General features: G+C 28.1%; 1 protein-coding gene across 2 annotated transcripts in view; it reads left to right on the top strand.

The window, feature by feature from the left end:
• Positions 1-24363, top strand: part of LOC142327463 (trafficking protein particle complex subunit 13) — a 59887-nt gene that overhangs the window by 4555 nt on the left and 30969 nt on the right. For both annotated transcript variants that reach the window (XM_075370563.1, XM_075370562.1), the window contains exons 2-5: positions 2449-2617; positions 6510-6594; positions 11613-11746; positions 19940-20063. In XM_075370563.1, coding sequence (XP_075226678.1) covers positions 2449-2617; positions 6510-6594; positions 11613-11746; positions 19940-20063 — 512 coding nt within the window. The remainder of the gene's footprint in view (positions 1-2448; positions 2618-6509; positions 6595-11612; positions 11747-19939; positions 20064-24363) is intronic.

The raw sequence follows: 24363 nt of genomic DNA, 5'->3' as shown, positions 1-24363 counted from the left end.
GTGCTCAGATTAATAGTAAAAGGGAGATTAAAGAAAAACAAATCAACATACATGGCATTTATAGACTTAGAAAAGGCATTTGATATTATAGACTGGAATAAAATGTTCAGCATTTTTAAAAATTTAGTGTTCAAGTACAGAAATAAAAGAACAGTTGCTAACATTTACAGGAACCAAACTGCAACATTAATAATCGAAGAGCATAAAAAGAAGCAGTGATAAAAAAGGGAGTTCGACAAGGATGTTCCCTATCCCCGTTACTTTGTAATCTTTACATAAAATTAGCAGTTAATGATGTTAAAGAACAGTGTAGATCTGGAGTAACAGTACAAGGTGAGATAAAGATGCTACGATTTTCTGATAAAGTAATACTAGCCGAGAGTAAAAAAGATTTAGAAGAAACAATGAATGGCACAGATGAAATCCTTCGCAAGAACTACCATATGAAAATAAACAAGAACAAAATGAAAGTAATGAAATGTAGAAACAAAGTAGTTGGACCACTGAATATAAAAATAAAATAGAGAAATAAAATAAAATAGTAAAATAGAGAAAATACTATGGAGGTAGAAGAATTTTGTTATTTGGGAAGTAGAATTACTAAAGATGGGTGAAGCAGGAGGGATATAAAATTCCGAATAGCATAGGCAAAACAGCTTTCAGTCAGAAATATAATTTGCTAAAATGAAAAATTAATTTAAACAGGAAACCATTTTGAAAGTATATGTTTGAAGTGCAGCTTTATATGGAAGTGAAACTTGGATGATCGGAGTACATGAGAAGAAAAGATTAGAAGCTTTTGAAATGTGGTGCTATAAGAGAATGTTAAAAATCAGATGGGTGGATAAAGTGACAAATGAAGAGGTGTTGTGGCAAATTGATGAAGAAAAAAGCATTTGGAAAAAATATAGGCAAAAGAAGAGATAAGCTTATAGGCCACATCTTAAGGCATCCTGTAATAGTCGCTTTGATATTGGAGGGACACAGCTAGATGAGAAAAATTATACAGGCAGGCAATGTTTGGAATATTTAAAACAAATTATTAGGGAATCTTGGAGAGCTGCATCAAGCCAATCAAATGACAAAAAAAACAGTGCTGTGGCTCAACCGCCACTGCCACCATTACTGTATGTGTGACTGGCTGCACTGGGCTCCAGTTACTTGACTAATAAACATAAAAAAGACTGACTGTTATGGGAAATGCAAATAACCATACAGCATGGGTGAAGCTTCGACAGGAAGCTAATACTTTTATATCACTAAAGTCTCTCACAATGAGGTTTTTATAAGAATTTGAATACTAGATCGTGGATACCAGTGTTCTTTGGTGGTTGGGTTTCAACTTAACCAACATCTCAGGAAGCATTGACCTGAGACTGCACAAGAGTACACTTCATTTACATTCATATATATCATCCTCATTCATCTTCTGAAGTAATACTATCTTATGGTGGAGGCTAAATAGAAAAATAGAAGAAAAAAGAGCTGTGTAGTAAGGTACTTAACTCACGTTTCCTGTGATTATACAATTCAGGAATTCATCCCTATGATGGTATCCCTAAAAATATCTGAGAAGCAGCTATTTTCTTCTGTTTGTGTTCTGGTGTCAGCATTCTTGGAACTCGGTTCACAAATCTTCTTCCATTGAAAATATTCATTAAAGATTTTGTAAACAACAAAATGACAAACATTAGGGGATGCTGAGTGAAGCTTATAAACTATGAATGAATTCCTAGACAACCCCTTTTGCGTTATTTGTTAACTATATTATGCTACTTCTGCGATTCATTTTTCTTATTGTATGATTTTTTTTTAGCTTTGCTTTAAAATTTAAAACTGTTGTTTAAGAGTAGCCATTATCCCATTTATATTTATCAGGGGGACAATAACTTCTTTGATTTTTGGCCACCAAAAAATTGTGTTATATTTCATTTGGTATGATTATGTCAGTTATTTGTAATAAAATTTTTTTTTAATTTTCTTATGAGAAAGATGTATTGATCTGATGTCATATGTATATCATGTTATCTTTAATAATTGTTAAATAATCATTACAAGTTATTTAATAATTAAATATGATTTAATCACTAAACTTTGGTTGATGGGAACCTTAAATTTATTTTTGGAAGAAAAAGAGAAAAATGCCTGCTATTTTTTTTTTTATGTGCTGCATAGCTCCTGATAGATAATATAGTATAGCTATGTCATTTTCTTTTAATTTGGTTCAACCCATTCGATTTATCTGTATTGTCACTATTTCTGCTGTTGAAGGTAGCTTTCATTTGTGAGATTTAAAAATTGCATTAGCATTATTAACATAATATTCAGGGTTTCTCTTAAATTAACCTTTTAATATCCTTGTTTTATTTGTTTGGATATTAATATATTATGTAATTTTAATATGCTACTTAAATTAATGTATTTTATTTTGCATGTATTTCTAAACAGTGATGCGATTAACAAGGCCTACATTAAGTAGTCCAATAATTGTTACTACTGATTCTAATGACCTACCTGCAAATATACTTAATAATCATTTAAAGAATGATGTTTCATCTGTACCTGGAGTGGAAACAATTGCTGCTGGACAGTTTCTTCTTTTACCTCAAAGCTTCGGGTAACTTATCATTTGACATTTTTTTGTTAAATTAAATTACTTACCTGTAATATGCTTTTAAAACTGCTTAGAGATATTTTTACTTGCTCTGATTATTTTCTGAGTTTTTTCAAAATTCAAAACTAAATGTAAAGGCAGTATTTACTTAAGTGGGGGATTCTTATCATCAAATGGGTATTTTACTCATTATTTTATGGCTTGAATGTTAAGTCTCAAAATATTTTAGTTTAAATAGAAAATGTTTAAAAACATGTTATGTGGTAGTATAATCTCAAAATAAAAAATATTACAGGTTTCAGTTATTTACCTACAATCTAGAAGAGGAGAGAAAAATGGAGTAGTTATATAATAGAGAAAAAGAAATAATAATAATAAACACAGTAACAAGGAAAGATAAAATAGGAAAAAAGAAAAGGAAGTAGAAAATTAGAGCAGATAAAGAATTAAGACAATGTAGAAAAAGAAATCACTAGGCCTAAAACAGGAGTAAACGATAATAATGTTACTGTAAGGGACATGTCACTTAGTAGTACATAGTATGGTTTTGAGATGGTGAGATACTTGTAGGTTTGGTGTTTCAAATCATTGAAAACCCTCCTTCATCCTAGTTTTTATTTAGTATTTTTAACAGTGATATCTTTATTGAATTACATATAAAAAGTTTCTTTTTCTTTTTTGAAAGGGGTGGAAAGAAGTTGTGAATGAAGCGAAAATAAGTATATTGAATTTATTCAAGCATTAAATAAATTATAAAATGTCTGTCTATCTAATTTTTTGTGCTTATCTCATATATTTTTTCTGTTTTGGAAACATTCCTTTATTACCAATAAACCTTATTTATTATTTGTTTAATAGAAGAAAAATTGTTTACCTTTAAATAAAATTCTTACCATAAATTTTCTGATATCGATGTGTTGTAAACAAGTATACAATTTTTCTAAATTATGATTTCTTAATACTGATATGTTACAGTTATGTCCTGTGATACATTCATATGTTCTTCTTTGATTATCAGTTTGTTCTGGTCCTTAAAATATTCTGTTAGCAATTAATTTCATAAAATCCACTCTTTGGTAAACATAATTACATTTTGTTTCTTTAAACACTGATTATAGTTACATATTAAGTGGTGTAACCATTTGATAGAGGTGACTGACATAAGAAAAGTTGCTGTGAAAAATGACAAGCATTCTGTAGCAGGCTTACCAAGGAATGCAAGGAGTGAAGTGGTCTCTTCCATCCTTTGCTGAGTTAAATGTACAATTGTATATCAGCATGCTAAGTTCACTAAAATGTAAATGGTATTCAGCCTACAAGTGATAATTTTGATCTGTTCATTAAGGGGCTGGCTGTTTAGTGGAGGTAATTGCTCTCCAGAAAGCAACTGTGATTGGCACCTCTTGTATTTCAGATCCATCACTTGTCTTACAGAAGTAAGAAATAAATAGAATAAAGCTACAAATTAATGTATCCCTTGTGTTGAAATAATATGTCATTTACATAGCTTCAAATCAGAAGGGGGAAAATATTACTTATAAAACTAAAGTATAATACAATGTCATTATAAAAGAATGGTGGGATTTCAGTAGCTCAGATTAAGGTATGAAGGACATTTTGAGAAATTATTTTGGTAGCACTGAAAGCTTCCTCTCAAAAGGCTATTGTAACACCATTTTAACTACTGCATTAGTCTATATTTTTGCTAAGGTGTATTTCTTTGTTTACTATGCTTTCTATCCATGAAAAAGCACAGTTTTTATTGTTGCATGTTGAAGTCAATAATTTTACTTCACAGTGCAATTTGAAATATATATGAAAAGGAGTCACCACGTGAAAACAGTGGTTCAATCAGTTCAAAGAAACTGGATCTCATTTCAAACAGTAATTGCCAAATCGCTTGGAAGGGCACCAATATGAGAAGAATGTGTTGAACAGATTAGAAAATGTCAATCAGAAATCTTAATAAATCCATTGATTGTTGAAACCTCAGGTTAAAATTTCCAAAAAGCAACTTCATACAGTTCTTTGTAAAAGGTAGGACTTGCATACCTAAAAGGTTCAGCTACTGTAAGAATAAATTTTTTTCTAGTACAGAAAAACATTTCCACTTTGCTATTGAAATTAAAAAAAAATAGTCACTTAATGGATGTGTTAATAAAAACATTTCACAAACGTGGGGCTCAGATATGAAGTTGATATCAAATATATTTCTAACAAGATGCTGCACCACTATATTTTAATTCATTTGTTAACTATGCTTTGAATGAAAAATTTGTAGATAAATGGTTAGGTTGAGAAGGCTCTGCAAGAAGTCCAGACCTAAAATCCCTTGTGATGTTTTCTTATGGGTGTAGATTAAAAACAATGTTTACCTGCAAAAATTATATGACCTAAATCAATTAAAGGAAAGAATTAAGGAAAAATTTACTTAGGTGAATATTGATTGGGGATTTAACAATCTATGAAGAGTATGCATATTGAAAAATTTATTGATTACATAAAAAAACTATTTGAAATGGAAATGTTTTCAAATAAAACAGTATAACTAAGCATTTCTGTTTTTATTTAGTTCATGCCTTAAACCTCACCATCCTTTTATATTGACCCTGTACAATGAAAAGAAATTAATTTGTAAAAGATTCACTGGGAAGGGGGAAACTATTGTTAACTATGATAATTATAAGTGCTAAGCCATCCAAACACAAAATTTTACTAGAAAATGGTGATTTATATCAATTTTTTTTTTTTTTCATTAGCTATGAATAGATTGTATTTTTGGTTAAATAATTCTCATGAAGTACAAATGTACTTCATGAGAATTATGAAGTACATTTGTTATCACTGCACATTATTTTCTTATTTTGCTGTATTCTTGAACAGTTCTGTTTGGTAGAGTAATCTATTTACAAATAATATTTTTAAATTTTAAAGTTGTTTACAATATGCAAATTATGAGCCATTAACAAAGTAAATCAGTTCTTAAACCTTTTTTATTTATTTATAATTACATAATTTCAACTTTATTTAGCATTATTATCAGTAACGGGACCACTAAATCACAGATGTTATGTTACTATACATTATTGCCATAAAAATATAATTGTAAAAGAGAGTAAAGCATTTATACACCTAGTCAGTATCAGTAGAGAAAAGAAATATCTAAGAATATGATATATTTTATTTCTTATCTTAAAATTTAACATGAAACCCACATTTCCAGTTTTGAATGCATTACAGTGCAGTGAATTAACTGTATTAATTCTCTGAATATTGTGAGGACAGATAGGCATTACATTCAACAATACTAAGTTTGGAAGTGAAGCATAGATGAAGAGGAAGACGGAAAGGGAATAGATTGAAGCTTTTGAAATGTGGATGTTATGTAAGATAGGTGGATAATGTAAGGAATGAGGAAGTAATGAACAGGATTAAAAAACTGTGCTTATGAGGGAAGTACATAAAAGAAAAGGAAACTGGTTAGGACATATAGTTAAAGGAAGTGGAATTTTTACAGCTGCATTGGAAGGGTCAGTAGAAGAAGATAGGAAGTAAGGAAGAAGAAGGATGAAGTTAATAGATGAGATGAAGATTGGAAGTACATGGGGACAAAGGATAATGAGACAGGAAGGGATGGAGACAGCAGATATGAGACCTGCTACCAGGCAGAATGCCAGATGATGATGACATTCATATTTGTTAACTTCTGAACATTTTGGTTGGTAATTAATAAATTATTAATTTTGAAATTGCTCATGTCAAACTTAATGCATATAAAATCTCTCTCTCTGGATTGTGTGTGTGTGTGTGTGCGTGTGCGTGCACATGTTTACACTGTGTGTGTGTGTTTTGAAGTATTATTGTAGTTTTGATTATTTATATTTTGTTTGTGCAGTAATATTTATTTGGGTGAAACATTTTCAAGTTACATCTGTGTTCATAATGATAGTGGTCAAGCTGCAAAAGATGTTACACTAAAGGTAAATCAAATCTCTCTTAATATCAAGTTATGTTTTTCTGGGATTAGAAAATAACTAGTTAAATAATCAAAATTGTTATCAGTTAGTTTGTAATTATTCTATAATGCTGCAGGATACCTCTGAATTCATTGAAAGATGCTTTAACTAGATTGGATCAGAGTGCTCATGTTTGCCAACATAATTTTAATCATTGGATTCTAACTGAAAGTATTAGTTAACTGTTCTAAATTGGTTTGGGAGTGCAAAAAATCAGTTGATGAAATTTAAATTTGCCATGGATTTTGTTGAAAAAAGAATGAATATGATTTAAAAAAAGTTTCTTTTGTTTGTTATTGCAATTATATTAAATATTATTACTCACATTTAATTAAATTAAAGTGCAGATATACTACTAAGTAATTTAAGTTGACAGTTGTTAACCGAGTGATGGGGGGTTATGTTTTAACTATATCTTTCTGTTTTGATTCTTATGTGGTTTATGAAGTTTGAGCTCGGCAGCCACATGTCAGTTCTACTGCTGTATAGCATTATTTCTTTCTCAATACGGTCAAATACAGGGTGTCCTGTCCCATATAAAACGCAACCCAACAATCACTCATCCATGAAATTTAAAAAATCAAGCTTCCTCCCCTACTCGCTACTGAAATGGACTCGTCCAACATCTGAACATTGCGGCGACGCAGTAGAACGCTACCGATAGTAACAACAATGCAATCATAATGTTCAGTGTATTGCTAGAGACAAGATGGTGTTTTTGCTAGATGAACATGTTTTCATTGTTGAGTCGTACTTCAGTACGAAATCAGTGGTTGCAGCGCAAGATTTGTTTCGCCATAAGTACCCAGATAAACCGGCTCCTAACAAAACATCAGTATTAAGGTTAGTTGCAAAATTTAGAGAGACTGGTTCTGTTAATAACAAGGAACACAAAAGATCTGCGTCAGTGTTGAATATAGATACAGTCACTGAAATCAAAGATCGATTACTCGCCTCGCCAAATAAATCGATCAGACGTTTGTCTGCTGAAATTAATTTGTCTAAATCAACTGTTCATCGGGTGACCAAACAATTACAATTACAACCTTATCGCATTCAAATGGTTCATCGACTTCTTAAGCCTGACAAAGAAAAACGGCTACAATATTGTCAATGATTCCGTCGATTTCTGCATGAGGGAATTAATGTAATGGATTCGTTATTTTTCACAGATGAAGCACGGTTTCCAAATGAAACCGTGCCAAACAGCCAAAACAGCCTACTTAAACAGGCAAAACAGTCGAATTTGGAGTGCTGAAAATCCCCACGTTTATCACGAAAAACAATTACACCCGCAGAAGTTGGGCATGTAGTGTGCAATATCGCGGAAGAAAATAATCGGTCCTATTTTTTTTCGAGTACACCATTAATGCAGAATGATATCAGGATATTTTATTTCAGTTCAATGCACTCTTGAAAGAGGAAGACAGACATTGCTGGCTACAACATGTTGGTGTGACATCGCACTACGCAGGTTCAACTTCTGATTTCATTGAGGAATTCTTTGGTAATCGTGTTATCAGTCGAGGCTTGTGGCCACCAAGATCTCCAGATTTGACTGCGGCGGATTTTTTTCTATGGGGTTACCTCAAAGAAAAAGCCTACAGCAACAAACCACGAACACTTGAACGATTGAAAGTCTATATTGAACAAGCTGTATTAAATATCCAGCCACAAACTTTGAAAAAAGTTGCAAGAAACGCTGTAAAAAGAATTGAAGCTTGTATTCAAGAAGATGGCGGCCACTTCCAACATTTACTCTAAATGTAAGGTAATGGATGGTAATAATAAAAATTACATTTACATTTACACATGCCTTTTTATTATTTCAATACCTACCAGTATAAGGTTGGGTTGCGTTTTATATGGGACACCCTGTACTTAATCCTACATTGGATTTCATTAATTCATATTTTTATTGTTTTCATGAAACACCTTATTTATAAAATAAAAAAAATTATAATATTTCTTATGTAGTAGCATTATTTATTGCACTGACTGAATTCATTTATAATTGATGATTGTGTTTTGTAATTAATTTTTATTTTTATTTCATTAATTCAATTTATTCTATGGTCAGTTGGTTAAATTTAGTACAGATAAAGTAGAAGTCTACAGTTCTCAGAATTCTCAGAACTACTATTATATATCTAATGATGGATGTTGTAGTATTGCATTAAATGATATACGTTTGATTTGATTAATTAGGAATAGAATTTTTTTTGTGCAACCTCTAAATAGGAAACCAGACTTTGGTTGAAGAGTTTTATTGGCACATAGAATTATTATCTTCACTAAGTCCCAGTAAAGAAACAGTTGACCTGCCAGCTACCAGATGGTGCCAGCATGGTGCCACAAATGAAACAGGATGGCTGACCCAACTCCTAAGTCCAAGGAAGAAAGAATAATGGAAAGGGGAGGGGAAAAGAGAGGGGGATAATCACTGTAGGGGAACTGCCTCTTGTTGGGATAATTTACTATCATGCTTAGAACCAAAATTATGCAGTGCTTATGTAATACTTTGTATTCTCTCATTTTACCTATTGGGAAAGTTTTAGAAATTTTTAGATTCCTCTCCTCTTTTTGTAAAAATTAATTTGTTTTTGTATAAGAAAAGATATTCTAATAAAACTATATATAGTATATAATTTATAATAACGTAAACACAGAAATCTTTAAAAGTAGTACTTGAAGTTCTTTTCATGGTTTTAGATATGGCAGTCTATTTATCTTCAATATAATGTATATCCTATTACTTTTTATTAACTTGCATAAACTGTTTTCATGTGTCTTTATTATTAGTTGAAATGCACGTGTCAGAATGGCACAGAGTTTTAGCACTTTTCTTACCATATGGAGTTATACAATTCGAGACCTGATTGAATCAGCTAACAGCTTTGGCTGAATGCTAACAGCTTTTAAGAATACTGCATTCTATCTTCCAGTCACTATTCTGTTATTAGATTGTAATTAACAACGCTACTTAGTTTGGAAAATGAAATGTGTAACAAGTTATAGGTTTTGCTGTAATTGTATTGGATGGTTTATTTCTAGTTAAATGGAGTGCTGTGTCTTTTGTAGTGCTTGTTTGCTTTTTTCTTGTTATTTCTTTATTTTATAAAGGCATACTTGTTGATCTTTTTATAATTTGTTGTATGCATTTCAGAATTTTTTGATTGTTGTGTATGATGTAATTTATATTTTGTTTATGCACGTATTGAGTATTAACATAAAAAAACTGCTGCTTTTGAGTTTAAACTATTTTTTCCTGATAGTTGGTGGGGGTTTTTATTAATTAATCAGAAGACTGTATTGTATGTCTTCAGTTTGTACCTCAAATTTTATTTTGTTTTGATCTATTGTAAAAAGTATTAAACATGAGATGATTACATTTCTATGCCTGTTTTTGCATTATTATCTGGTGATCTACCTGTTTTGGTAGATTTTTTATATTGAAAATTGAGCTAGTTGTCTGGTAGCTATTGAAAGCCAGATGTTCTGTTTTTTAAAAATAAAAAAACAATTATAGGTTTTAAAAATTGAAGTTAACTTTTTTTAACATATATATTTCTTTGTTTCACTTATTTCACTTCATGTTGTGAATTTATAAATTTATTTGATGTAACATTTTTGTTTTTTTTTAATTTTTTTTTACAAGTAAAAAAAGTTGTTCATGTTTTAATACTTTGATTATCTTTGAAGTGAAAACTTCTTTAGGAGTGTTGTGTCAGAAGTTTTTGTACAATGAATTACATGGGAACGTGGGAAAAAAAATTGTTGACTCGTAATCAAAATCTGTAACATAATGCAAGACGCTAAGCATATATATGTATATGTATATATATATGAAAGAGAAGAAGGCATACAGCGAGAATATATATACGCATATATGAGTGTATAGTATAATATGTAGTAGCAGAGGATGGGAGTTAGGAGAAAAAACTGCCAGTGATTCACAATAATTCTCCCTCTCTATGGCTCTTTTTCTCTCTTTCAATATAAATGCCCATATACATGTGTACCTATAGATTAATTTATGGTAAAGATAGACTGTGAATTATAATTAGCCGTACCATGTTGATTCTTGGTTGTGCTTGTATACATATATACTTGGAAATCTTTGTTTATTATGTCAAAGTGCTGGTTTACATGAAATATTTCAATATGTACTCATAATGATAAAAAAAAAAAATTGTTTAAATTCAGTGTAAGTGTAACATATTATAATATTTGTGAAGAGTACTGGATAAAAAAGTGAGTACATCAAACATGTGTTTCATGTTTATATTTTATATTATAATGTGTGCACATGACACTTACATTCAGAAAGCATATATGCATTATGTATGTATATCTATAATTATATAACAATGTCAAACGATGAAAATATAAGTACTACAAGATATGGCACATCAATAGACACAGTATTTACAAGATATCTGGATAAATTTCATTCGAGTGTATTTATTTCATACTTCAGTTACCACAAACCAATTGCTTCATTTTTAGAACATGATGATAATACAAATAATGTAAACATTTCAGAAATAGAATAAAATGTGTCATTGTTAACCATAATTCACATCATTATTAACATGTAAATATTTTGTTATTATTACCAATAATTAATAAATAAAATTAATTTAAATTTTGTTTTTAATATTTTTCAATTCATTATACAATCATGTAAATGTATGTTTTAATAACATTAACAGAAGTTAGAAATAGTAATGTAATCAAATATAATTATAAATCACTAATCGGTATTCATTATTGGAAGTTTTCATTTCTATTGGCCAGTCCAGCGACTGCTTTTTATTTTATTTTATTTATTTGTATTTTGTTTTACAGATTTTAAAATAAAAATGGTAATCCATGATATTACTTGAATGAGTTTTTAAATTAATACTTTTGATTGAAAGTAGATTGTATGTAATAAGTTTTATAGTAATCTAATGCTATCATAATTTTTTATTTTATAGGCTGATTTACAAACTAGTTCATTAAGAATACCCCTTTGTGGCCATCAGAGTGATTCTACTGCTAGAGATTTAGAACCAGGGCAAACATTGGATGAAGTGATTCATCATGAAGTTAAAGAAATCGGAACGCACATGTCAGTTTATTTTTTTTAAATTCATTAGCTGTATAATTTGATGTATGTTATCAGTCAAGGCTGGTTTGACCCTTGTTTGCCATTATAACTAAAATGTGTTGTACAGTTGTTGATAATGCTAGCAAGTGTAATTATTTAAGAGTTGCAAGGTACGGTAGTTTTCCATTTCTTGTCTTGTTCTGAAAATATAATGTCAGATTATAAATGATGCATCAGCTAGAAAAAACCGATATCCTGTTTAATTACTAATTGATTATCAATTATTTAGTCATGAGTGTGATGCAAGAAAGATTTGTTATGGTTTTAGTAAATATGTAATAATACAAATAGTTACTGGTTTATACTAATTTGAGAATTTTTCAATGATTTACATTATAAAAAATTACATTAAAAAAAACTACATTTTTTTATTGATAAAATACAAATTTTTCAATCAGATATTCTCCCAATTTATTTTATTTTCCCAACAACCCTGTCATTAATGTAATCCATATTTTTATATATTACTATTTACAAGTACTTTACATAGTATGTGAATTTCTTTTTTACCCTTCTACCTTTGATTGTGGCTCAAAGGCCATATTCCATAATAACCTTGCATTGCTTTTCTCTGCATGACCAAGCCATTTGTGTTCCAAAGTTCCATAGTAGTTTTCTTCACTTCTAAAAGTCTTCTTACTTTTCAATTTTTTATCCTTTCTATTTTAGACTTCCTCATAGATCTTATATAAAAAAATAAACATTTCAACTGCCACTAATCTATTCTTTCATCTTTTATTCACTGTCCATGTTGTTTAACCTACGTACTCCGCTGTCTTGAAGATGATATGATATAATAAAGTATAATTTTTGTATTGTTTATTAATCCTCGTAACACTTTTTCATTGGCTATTTTCTCCTTCCATGTAATCTTCTACATCTGTAGCTTCACTGCTCAAATATATCTATTCGTCTTTTCCCCTCTGCTCCTGTGGTTCACACTTCATTGCCATATAGGAAAACACCCCATACAAATGTCTTCATCAATTGCTTTCTCAATTTTTTTGTTTATATATTTTGAGGTAAATCTCTTAATTTTCTTATTGAATGCTTATTTTGCCTCTTTTATTCTGTTAATAATATCCTTCAAGCTTCGCCCATCTGATGAATTCTGCTTTCAAGATATGTTAATTCCTTCACTCACTCTAATTTATGTCCATTCATATCTGAATTCCTGAAGTTGAAATCATGTGTTCCAGTTATAATAATAATGATAATGAAAAAATTGGATTTTTTCTTCTTTTATTTTTAAAATCTCTTGGTTATTGTAATTAAAGCACATTATTTTGTTTTTTTACTATTTATTCTTAATCTGATGTTCCCTCCATATCTTTTTAAATCTTCTGCCATTTCCCTAATTTCTGCAATATTTTACCAATCATTCACATCTTTTGCAAATCTCAAATTAATTAGCCATTCTTCATTTATTCTTATGCCTTTATTTTCCCATAGTAACTTTCTGAAATCACCTTCCAACATGTGTTAAATAAATAACTTTGCAGAAGGGATACTCTGGGAAGATTTCTTCATACTTTTTTATATTTTTTTAATTTAAAAAACTAATTCTTAGTTAAGTATTGTTAGATGTTTTTAAAAAGGCTAAGATATGTTTAATCTATTCCCAACTCCTTCAAAGTGTCTGATATACTTCCAAATACGCACTATGAAATGCTTTGTCAACATTAATTAACAACAGTTTTTCTTAAATCTAGTTTCTTCACTTGAAATTATTGCATCTAAATCACTTTCGATTCTCCTTATTATCACACATAAATATTTTATGTAACACTGATTGTAAATTTATTGGTTTGTAGTTTTTAATATTACAATCTTCTTTCTTTAAGGACAATCAATTTAAATATCAAGATCAGCACTAAGTTGTAGAATGTTTAGTATATGTGTAAATTAGGACTCTATCATAATAAAGTTAAGGGAAATATTGTTATTTTGTTGATGATACAGATATCATTTTGGAGGAAAGTCTTTGCATGAAGTAATAATGATTGCATATCCATAGTTAAAAACTGGTTAGATTGTAATATTTTGGCAATATACTGTAATAAAAAATCAGGATTGTCCATTATTTTATCTGGAATCCTCTTTGTTCTTAGAAAATTATAAAACAATAAGAACATCTTGTGTGTAAGTCAGTGTCCCCACTCCAGCTTTTATTTTTTCTCATTAGGTATGTTATCCAACCTGCATGCTTTTCCTTTCTTCTAGTTTTCTTCAATGCAATATATTTCACCCTTAATATTATAATAAATAAACTTTTGTTTCTCTTCATGCTCATCAAACTCTTCCTGTTCTTTACTGTCTGTACTTTTCTGTAGAGAGTTTTCATCATGATATAGTTTACTATAAAATTAAAATATTGTATCTAATATTTCCTTTGCTTTTCTCCTTGTAGTTACTATCATCATTCATTAGTACTATTCTCTTATTACCTAACTGTTACTTCCTCATACATAATTTTATACTTTTCTTGTCTTCAAAGTTTCTTCTACTTTAATGAACATTTTCTTTAGCAACCACTCCTTCTACTTCTTTCTGATTAATTCTTCAGCTTGTATGTTTGTTTTACTATTTAAAAAATTTTTTTTCTTTTTGCAATTAAATTCTTGATAGTTTTTGGTGAAATCTTAAGTGGTTCAATGTGCTTTTCTAATTTTAACACTTCTTGAGTTGTCATTTTTATAGCTTTGCGTGATATTCTTCCGTTTCTGTCTTGTTTATTTTCATGAAGTATGTGCAGATTATTTTCTTCAGCAAATTTAATCAGTTGTTATTTTTCTTTATTTGTTTCTCCCAGACCAAATTGCCATATTATTTTTCCCCCTTTGTTCTTTTCTATTTTACTACTAAAATCTCCTGTTATTATAGCATATTTGCAGAGTTATCTTCACCTAATGCCATTCTCAAATTAGTATAGAATTCTTCTACATCACTTTTCACTGCTGTTGTGACTGGTGCATATACCTCTATCAGTTCAACCTTAATCCTCCATTTTCCATCCTTCATATTAATTCAGATATTCTACGCATGTATGATTTGTCATTTTTATAATATCTTACTGTTGTTTTTATTAATTAAAAATCCTGTTCCCACCCTAGTCCCTTTGGCCATAAAATGCACTCTTCTATCATTTTCCATGTCTATATGTTGTTCCTTATTTTTCCTAATTTCCGCCAAACCTAATATAATACCCCATTCCATTCCATATTCTCCATTTCATGTGTTCAACTAGTTTAGAATTATCCCTTGGTATCCTCAAGTTATAGCTGTGTGTCTTTACTTTTTTTATGTTTTTTCAATCTGTCTTATGTTGACAGAAACTTAGATTTGTTCTCATTTGAACCTACTGAGAAAAATTTTAAGTTTCCTGTGAACTTCAGCGTTTTATTCCAAATAACTATTTTATCCTCTTTTACTTCAGTTTTAATATTTGACTTATTAGATCTTTCCTTAATATTAACAATTATCTTTCTTTATTTTTCTTCTATTTGCTGAACTCTGCATCAATTTCGAAGTATCCAAACTCTTCAAAATTTCTTTCATATACACTATTCTTGACACTTTTCATATACATATTGTACAGAATACACAATGTATGAAGTACATACACAATACTAAGTATATATAATGCAATCTGTACATCTTTTTTTTATTTATCACATGAGTTTTGTAAATTTTTCATCTCCTTGTCTGTATAGACTTGTACAATTTCACCTTTTTTACTTTTTAGAGTGTTTTCATCATTACCAGTTACTTCTTTGACTTCCTTGAAAACTAGACTATTTTTCTTATAGCATTCCTTTAATCGTCTCATTTATTTTACTTTCATTTTGTTTAATTAAAATAAATTTTTTTCAGAAGTGTTTTCTCATTTTTTAAATTTTTTTATCTTATTATATAGTAATCCCATGCATTTGTTAATAATCAAATTTCTCATGTATACATGGTGTAAAATTATTATTACTTCATTAGCAAATTCTCAATGCACACATCAGTCCTAACATAATATTTTTACTGCATAAGCAGTGAACAATAGAAATAGTTATAGATATAATAACAAATAATAAATTTCTGTTTACCTTATAATACAACCCTTGAAATGATATTGAACTATTAATACAAAAACATCGTACTGGCACCAGCAAGAAATCTTTTTTAATACAAGATCCGGCAGCTGATTTCTGCAGGTATCTGTTTTTTTTTAAATGAAAGTTGATTTAAATGAATGATTAATGATAATTTAATACATTAGCAAAAATTAGCCGCAATTACCTTTAATTAAATATATTGTAATTAATTTATTTTAACAAATTGCAACTATAATTTTTTTTAAGTAATTAAACGTCATTTGAAAGAAAATTACGTGAAGAATGTAAAAGAATGGTTGCCAACTCTCAGTCAGCAGCAACCTCCAAGAAGTTGCCAGGTGTAAACAGGTATGTTATTTGTTAATTATTTACGCTCATCATGTTTTTAAAAAAAAATATTTACCAAATTGAAGTTAATTTTTTCTGTACATGATAATACACGGTTATCTGTAAAAAAAAATGGCCACAAGTAGTGGTTGCCATTATTTGAACTAATTACTTTTTGTCTGGATGAATGTGAATGAAAGAGAAGGAATGCACACGCTACTTCATGTTGTAAACAAGGACACAATGTGGTATAGTTAAAGTAATAATGTTTTTTAATTTAACATGAAGCAGCGCGTGCATTCCTTTGCTTTTGTACACACTCATCCAGACTGAAAGTAATTAGTTCAAATAATGGCAACCACTACTTGCGGTCATTTTTTTTATAAGTAGCCATGTGTTATCGTGTACAGAAAAATTAAACTTCAATTTAGTATACAATTTTTTTTTAAAACATGAGCGTAAATAATTAAAAATAACATAACATACCTGTTTACACCTGGCAACTTGGAGGTTGCTGCTGACTGAGAGTTGGTACCCATTTTTTTTTACATTCTTCACACCATTTTCTTTCAAATGATATATTTAATTCACTTAACAAAATTACAGTTGCAATTTGTTAAAATAAATTAATTACAATTTATTTAATTAAAGGTAATTGCGACTAATTTTTGCTAGGCACCCAGCAGTAATGTATTAAATTATCATTAATCATTCATTTAAATCGAGTTTCATAAAAAAACAGATACCTCCAGAAATCAGCTGTCAGATCTTAGAATATTTACATTTATTTAAATTTTCTAGTTTGTTAAATTCTTAAATTTCTTTTTTTTTTAAAACTGTTCAAACATGATTTTCAATAACTTATTATTAAAAAGGTTTATTTCCTCTACTATACAAAACTTTCCACATTTTTAACCTTAATTTAAACTATCAAAAGCTTAGTAAAACTTGAAGCTGATGTTTGGTAGACATTGTAAACTGAACTCCAAGTTTCATTAATTGTTTTTAATTTGACAACTTCTAAAAAGTTGACTTTAAAATAAAAATTAAAAAGATATATCTTTGGTTATAGTTGTACTTACTACTCATTATCGTTTTTTAAAATCTTCATTTTTAAAAAAATTATTTTAATTCTTATCTATTAATTTTGTGAACTTAATAATGTATTTATAGTTAGCAATTTATGTTTTATTTGTGTATAAATTATTTGAATATTTTATTCTGAAATATACTATAGTAAATTTTTAGTATTTAAAGCGTACAGTTTCTTTTCTTTGTAGAAATCAAATGAAGAATTTAATAATTTTGAAATTTGTTTTGCTGTAATGTAAATATAGAAAACCTCTCAATTATAGATTAAAGAAATATCTTTTGTATTTTAAATAATTTAACATTAACTTATCTTTATTGTAGATAAATAGAAGTTATGCAATATTTATACTTAATAGAATATTTTTATCTAGTTTCATATTTTAATTCGTTAAAAAGATATGTTTATCATTTATAATTTTATATCTTTGTGTGTTTATTTATTTTTTAATGTTATTCTGTTGGTCTAATAATTTTTTAATTAACAGCATATTTTTTTTTAAATATGACATTTTATTTTGAAAATGTTAGTAATTTAGGTTTAAGTTTATAATAGTGATAGAAGTGATGAAGATAACCTCTTTTAATAAGAGAAAACATTCTAAAAATGATAATGAAATTGGATTTGTGAAATTCAAAATGGGCGATTCAGTGTGAAATATAAAAATAATGTTAAATATTTTTACTGTTAGTTGTAAGGTTGCTTATTGCAATTTCAAAACCAGCATAATAGATTTTAAATGATTGAGATAAATTAAAAAATTATACAAAATTAGTGAAAAAAAATGATATATGTTCTGGTATATTTGAACAAAATAAATACATTAATTATTTATATCTTTAAATAATAAAAAAAATTGTTTTTTATATAATTTTGTATTTATTGCTTTATTAAAGCAAAAAGCTAATATAAAGCATCATTATCATCTTCAGTATTTATTGAATTCACCAGCATTGTGAAGCCAGCGTAAGTGGTAGCCAAAAAAGAAGTAGTAGTAATCTTCAAACATGTAGTTACCATATGGCCCGGTAGTAGAGCAGGGACACATTTGGTGACTTTGTATTTTTTTCTTTCTTTCACACATCTTTGTATTTAGAAAAAACTTTCAGTATAATTAATGTCAGTAATGTTTTACTGTACAGTATCAATTTTTACTCAAGACTACACATTTTATGTAAAAATATTAATGTTATTCAAAAGTAGTTATGATCAAAGTGCAATTTAAAAATAAAGAAAAACCCATTACTGGCTTCAAAAGAGTTTTAGCTATAAGATTGTGATAATGGAAAAAATCTGTAAACACTATATATCAAATGAATACATACCATATATCTATAGAATCATCGGTGACTAATGTGACCATATTTATACTGGTAAAACAAATATGTCATTTAAGACAAATTTATTGGAATGTACATATTTAAAGTAGTATCACTAAATTATCAGTTGTAACAGAATACTTAATGAAAAATAAACATACAGCCACTTATTTTATATAGTTATTTAAACAGTTTATGTAGAAATAATAGTAAAAATAAAAATTAATTACAGCACCGACAAAAAATATACAAATACATTTGTAAATTAAATTTATTAACTACCAAATTAATTGTGAAAGTGATGACTTATATAGGCTGGTGTAACTGTTTGAATAATCAGTCTAATGAGTTTTATATTCATGTAACTGTTGTATTATATTTCAATAGAAAATATTTTATTTTGAAATCTGTTGTTTAACAGAATTTTTTTTAAATTTGGTATGTTAGTTTTCTATCTGTTGAAGATGTAGTTAAAAAAACCTTAAGAAAATTTGTAGTAGGCAAAAGTTATTGATTTCTGTTTTGATAAGAAATTTCATTATTTTCATTTATAAATGTGTTTGTGTTACACATAAAGAAATATCACCTATTCATATATTAGTATTATATGTTAAAAATACAAAAAACTAGATAAACATGTAAGAAACTTAACAGTATATAGTGCTTTTGAAAAGTTCCTCTTGCTGTCAGCATAAAGTTATGAAGTATACACAACTTTTGATTAATATATATATATATTATAAAAAACTATTCTAGTTTGCATAGTCATGGATTAAATCACTGATATCATGTTACCAAATTAAATACTATTAACTATTATATCGAATAGTGGAATCATTTAATTTCATCATCCTATTTTATAAAAAGTTTTAATTTAATATATTTTTATTACAAGTTTGTATTTGTAATAATTTTTTGCAGATGATGTAAAGACTCAAAAGCATAATGTTTTGGATGTGTGGTTATATTAACACCACCTCTGATGATTTTTTAATTTTATGGTGTTTTTACGTTTATATTGTGTATTTATTTTTACAGTGTTCTGTCAGAAACTTCTGTTCTAAATTCAGCAAAAGTACAATTTCTTTTGCTTTTATGAATTTTTGAGTTAATATAAATTCATATTTAAATTTTAATTATGCCAATATCTTACTAAACAATGTAATTTTTGTGTAAAAATTTTGTTTGTCAAATTATCTTATATATTTTGATTTATAATATAATATATATTGTTGTTGTGTTGTGCTGTCACCCTTTGAAGATCTTTATCTTAGATTACAAAATTATTCATATGTTTTTAATTTTGTTATTCTAGTCTTGTTTGTGAAGTAACATACTCTCCATTAACACTAACAAGTAATCGTATGTCATTCAGAAAATTCTTCAAGTTTCAAGTTTTAAAGCCTCTTGATGTTAAGACAAAATTTTACACAGCAGAGGTTAGTAACAAACAATACGTTTATATCATTTGTAGATATATTTTAAAATACTTTAGTTGGCTTAAAAAAATTTAATTATTAATTCTTGTGAATACGTTTAGCTATATATATTAATTATAGTAAAGTTGACTTTCTGTAATGTTACATAATAACATTTCAGTTTATTTTTAATTAAAAGAAATTCTTACCTTTGAGTTATTCTGTTTTTGTTTGTTAAATTAATCTCTTTGGAGAATACACTTTCATGTTGTATTTAAAAAAAGGATATTTACACTAAATAATAACTTAAACATTGCATAAAATATATTAATGAGTAGGAAGGAAAGTGATAATTTTAAAAGAAATAAAAAAAATGATTGGAAATTATTTGGAATTAGTTCTTCCAGAAGATCTTATTAGAGCTAATCATGCAGCTCCTCATTAGCAGCGTTAGCAGTGGGGCACTTGTTGAAATACCCACCCGAAAATGTTTAGGATAATAAAAAGTTTTTACATTAACTTTAGAACAGGCATCATTATAAATAGGCTTTAATGAAAAAGAACTGTATAATTCACTCCAAAAAATGTAGAAAAACACATAGTATTTTTGATTGAAATAATTCATGGCAACTCTTCAATTATTTTTATAGAAAAAGCATTTTATTCTTTTGTGGAGTATGTTTTTAAAGTTAGGTCTGTTTTGAAATTGCTGCCTATTTACGCGATGTAAACAGATCGCATACATAGCTCAGTTACTTCAATCAATTGTCAGCTGTTAGCAACAATAGTTAAGTCATTTTTTTGTTAGTTTTTTATATTCATCCATTTATAATTAATGCTAAAATTCATGATCCCAAGTTTGAAATATGTGGAGTAATCTGATGTTTAATAGAAAAAAAAATAACTGTGTGGCTGAAATTCACAGGCATATTTTGTGATATTTATTGGCTGAATATTACTATTGATAATATTTAAAATAAGACAGCAGTTCCGATCATTTTGAGAAAAGTGAATGAACGTTAACATGAAGAATATTGTGGGCAGCTGTTGGTGATAATGGATGATTTGGTTGATGAAAAATTCAAGAAAAATGGCGTTTTACTATGTTATTATTGTCTGTGTTGTTCATTCATGATCTTTGATTTATAAAGTTTTGACTGAAAAACTTGGTGTAAAAAATTATATACAAGATAGGTGCTGAAGATGTTAACTGACGCACATGTGTGTGCACACACACACACACACACAAAGAAAAACATTTTGCTGTAGCTCATGAATTTTTATGGTGTTATGAAAATGCAGGTGATGAATTGTTTGATCACATTGCTATCAGAAATGAAACCTGGATTCTTATTTGAACGTAGAAACAAACCAGCAGTCAATGTAATGGTGACATTTATCATTTCCCAGACCGAACAAGTTTAAACAAATTCTTCAGTAAAGAAGCTTATAGTTTCTGTTTTTTGAGACAAGAATGGCGTCTTGTATGTCAAATTTTGTTATCGTAGAACTACTATGAATGCTTATATGTATTGCAAAATGTAAAAAAAAATCAGAACTATAAAAAACAAATTATGTGGGTGGCTATCACATGGGATTCTGTTTTACCTGGGTACATACAGCAAATCAGAGTGAGGCAATTGGAAAAATTTCATTGGAAAATCATTCAGTAATCCACTGTATAGCCTTGACTTAACTCTCAGCAATTATTTTCTTTTTCTTCACGTTTTCTAGTGGCTTGCATCACAAACGTTTGACAATAATGGCAAATTGAAAAAATGACTTTACAGTTTGGTTTAGTCACTGGAGACAGACGTTTTTGAAGAGAGATTGAAGAAGGTAGTGAAACATTACAAAAAATGTGTTGAAGTTGAAGGTAGTTATGTAGATAAGTAATTAATGCAGTTTTTATGTTTAAGAAATAAAGTTTGATTATATTTTTCAACTCTGATTTTATTTTAAAACAGACATTACTTTAAAAACACACTGATACTTTAATTATCATTATGAGTAATATGGTTTAATTTTATTTTTTGTACTTATAAATATTCATAATCAGTCTTTCTGGTTATTTTCCACAATTTTATGTGTTAAAATTTAATTGGTGAATGATATGTTTGTTACAAAAAAGATTTTTAAACATATATAACAAAAGAAGTTGTTTTCTGAGTTTTAATTTTGTATTATTAATTAATTTTGTAAGAATTGTATTATAGTTGTTTGCATTTTTGTATTCAGTTTATTATTGGATTTATTAGTTTCATCATTATTATTAATTTCATTTTCTTGGATCTCCCATGATTTTATTTTATTATTTCCATTCTTTTATCCTTCTCATTTAGTATACTTAGTTTTTTTTTTTTTTTTATGTTTATCACTAAAATTAACCTGATTTATAGTTACAAGCTTTGCTTCTAGTTACTGTTTGTTTTATAAACACACGTTTGGAATTTGTTTATTGTTACTGTAAGATGATATGTTATAGAAAGTTAACTAAGATCTTAAAAATGCTTTTTTGTTTTTCTATAAATCTTTAATTTTCCTTTTAAACATATTTGATGCTTTCAGAAAAATTATTACTACTTAAACTTGGTCTTTAATATGTTCAAATTACATTTACTTTTAATTAATGTAATAAAAATTTATGATTTTAGCAAATATTTTAAATTGTATTCTTAACCATGTTTGGTGCCGTAACACTTGTGATAACTTTGGGAATAGTATTTAAAAAAAAAAGGATATTAATTTAATTATAAATATCAGTGACTTTCTTTGTTTAATAAACTTTATTACCATGCACCAATCATCACACATTTTACCACCACACAAAATTATTCCATTATTAATTGATACTGAGTGAAATCTTTATTTTATTTGGCAATGTTTTTGAGTGGTAGTTGTACCAACTTCTTCTACCTTCTACTACCAAAACAGAATACAAAGGCTCCTAAACACTTGGTAGTATAATTTGATAGAGTGAATGTACTTGGTTATAAATACCGTAAATAGTTATTTAAATTCTTAATATTGTTGGTATTTGCTTTTTCTCTAATTTCACTATTGATTGTTAAAAATAGTGAATTCTGAAATTTTTTTCATTGTAAGTTACTGTTAAATTTTGTTTTTTATCGTCATTCAAATAATTGGTTTATAAGTTTGTGGATTTGCTAACAAAATTTAAATTTGCTACAAAGGGTTTAGAGAGAACATTTATGTTAATTTTAGTTAGTTAATTTGTGCTTACTTTAAGGAAAAACATAAAAACCTTAAAATTAATATAACATTTCTATAAAACTGAAGATATATTATTTTTATAAAGCTAAAATTTATTTGTTATTAGGAAAAGTAAACAAAAATCATTTTGATTAGATATCTGTAAGGATGAAATTAAAAATTGCAAAAATTAAGGAGGAAGATTAAACTGATTGAAAATGTGTTGAGGGAAAGAGCTATTTTTTGGTGGTTGGATTTCAATTAACCACACGCCTCAGGAATAGTTGGACCTGAGACTGTACAAGACTACACTTCATTTACATTCATACATATCATCCTCTGAACTAATGTTGGTTCCGGAGGCTAAATAAAAAAAGAAAGAAAGGTATTCCTTTAGTTAAAATGCTACTGCTAAAAAGGGATTTTATCAATCATTTGTAGGGATAAAACAGGGTATAATTGATCTCTGGTTTGGTCCTTGTTAACTAATTCATTTAACACTGATTCTTCATTTCAAAAATAGCTGAAAATCTGAAATTTAGCATAATTAAAAATAAGAAAAAATATTTTGATTAATAAACTCAAAGATAAAAAAGCAAAAATGCCGATAAAAAACAACTTTTGTGTATGAGAATAGAAAACCAGAAGAGTTCATCAACTATCAAACATTTTTTGTGGATGTTGTCATGGAGGTTAAAAATTTGGGATATGCATAGCTGCAAACCATCATCCATTTGTTATAGAAGACTGTGCCAGGTTTCTGAAAATGATAATACCCTTTAACGAATCTCTTAAAACAATGTTGAATAGTGTGGGAGTCACTGATATTTAAAACTCACAAAGCTGTTATTATAAGGCGATTTCAAGGATTAGTAACTAAGGTAAATAATTCCTTTATTAGATAAATTAGTAATAAAATTATGAATTGTAAGTATAACTCATGTAAATTTATTTGTGAGTATAATCTACGGGACACATCCGGAAAGTAAGTATGATTGAATTCAATCACTGCTGTTGCCCTGTGATTGCAGCTCTGAGCATGCATTCATTGACTTCTGACAGATGCCAATATTAGTACAGTGATATTTATTTACAGTTGATTAAACAT

Source organism: Lycorma delicatula, chromosome 7, assembly GCF_047948215.1.
Source record: "Lycorma delicatula isolate Av1 chromosome 7, ASM4794821v1, whole genome shotgun sequence".
NCBI classification, from domain to species: Eukaryota; Metazoa; Arthropoda; class Insecta; order Hemiptera; family Fulgoridae; genus Lycorma; species Lycorma delicatula.
Note: the sequence above shows the minus strand (reverse complement) of the source record. Positions and strands in the feature narration are given on the sequence as shown.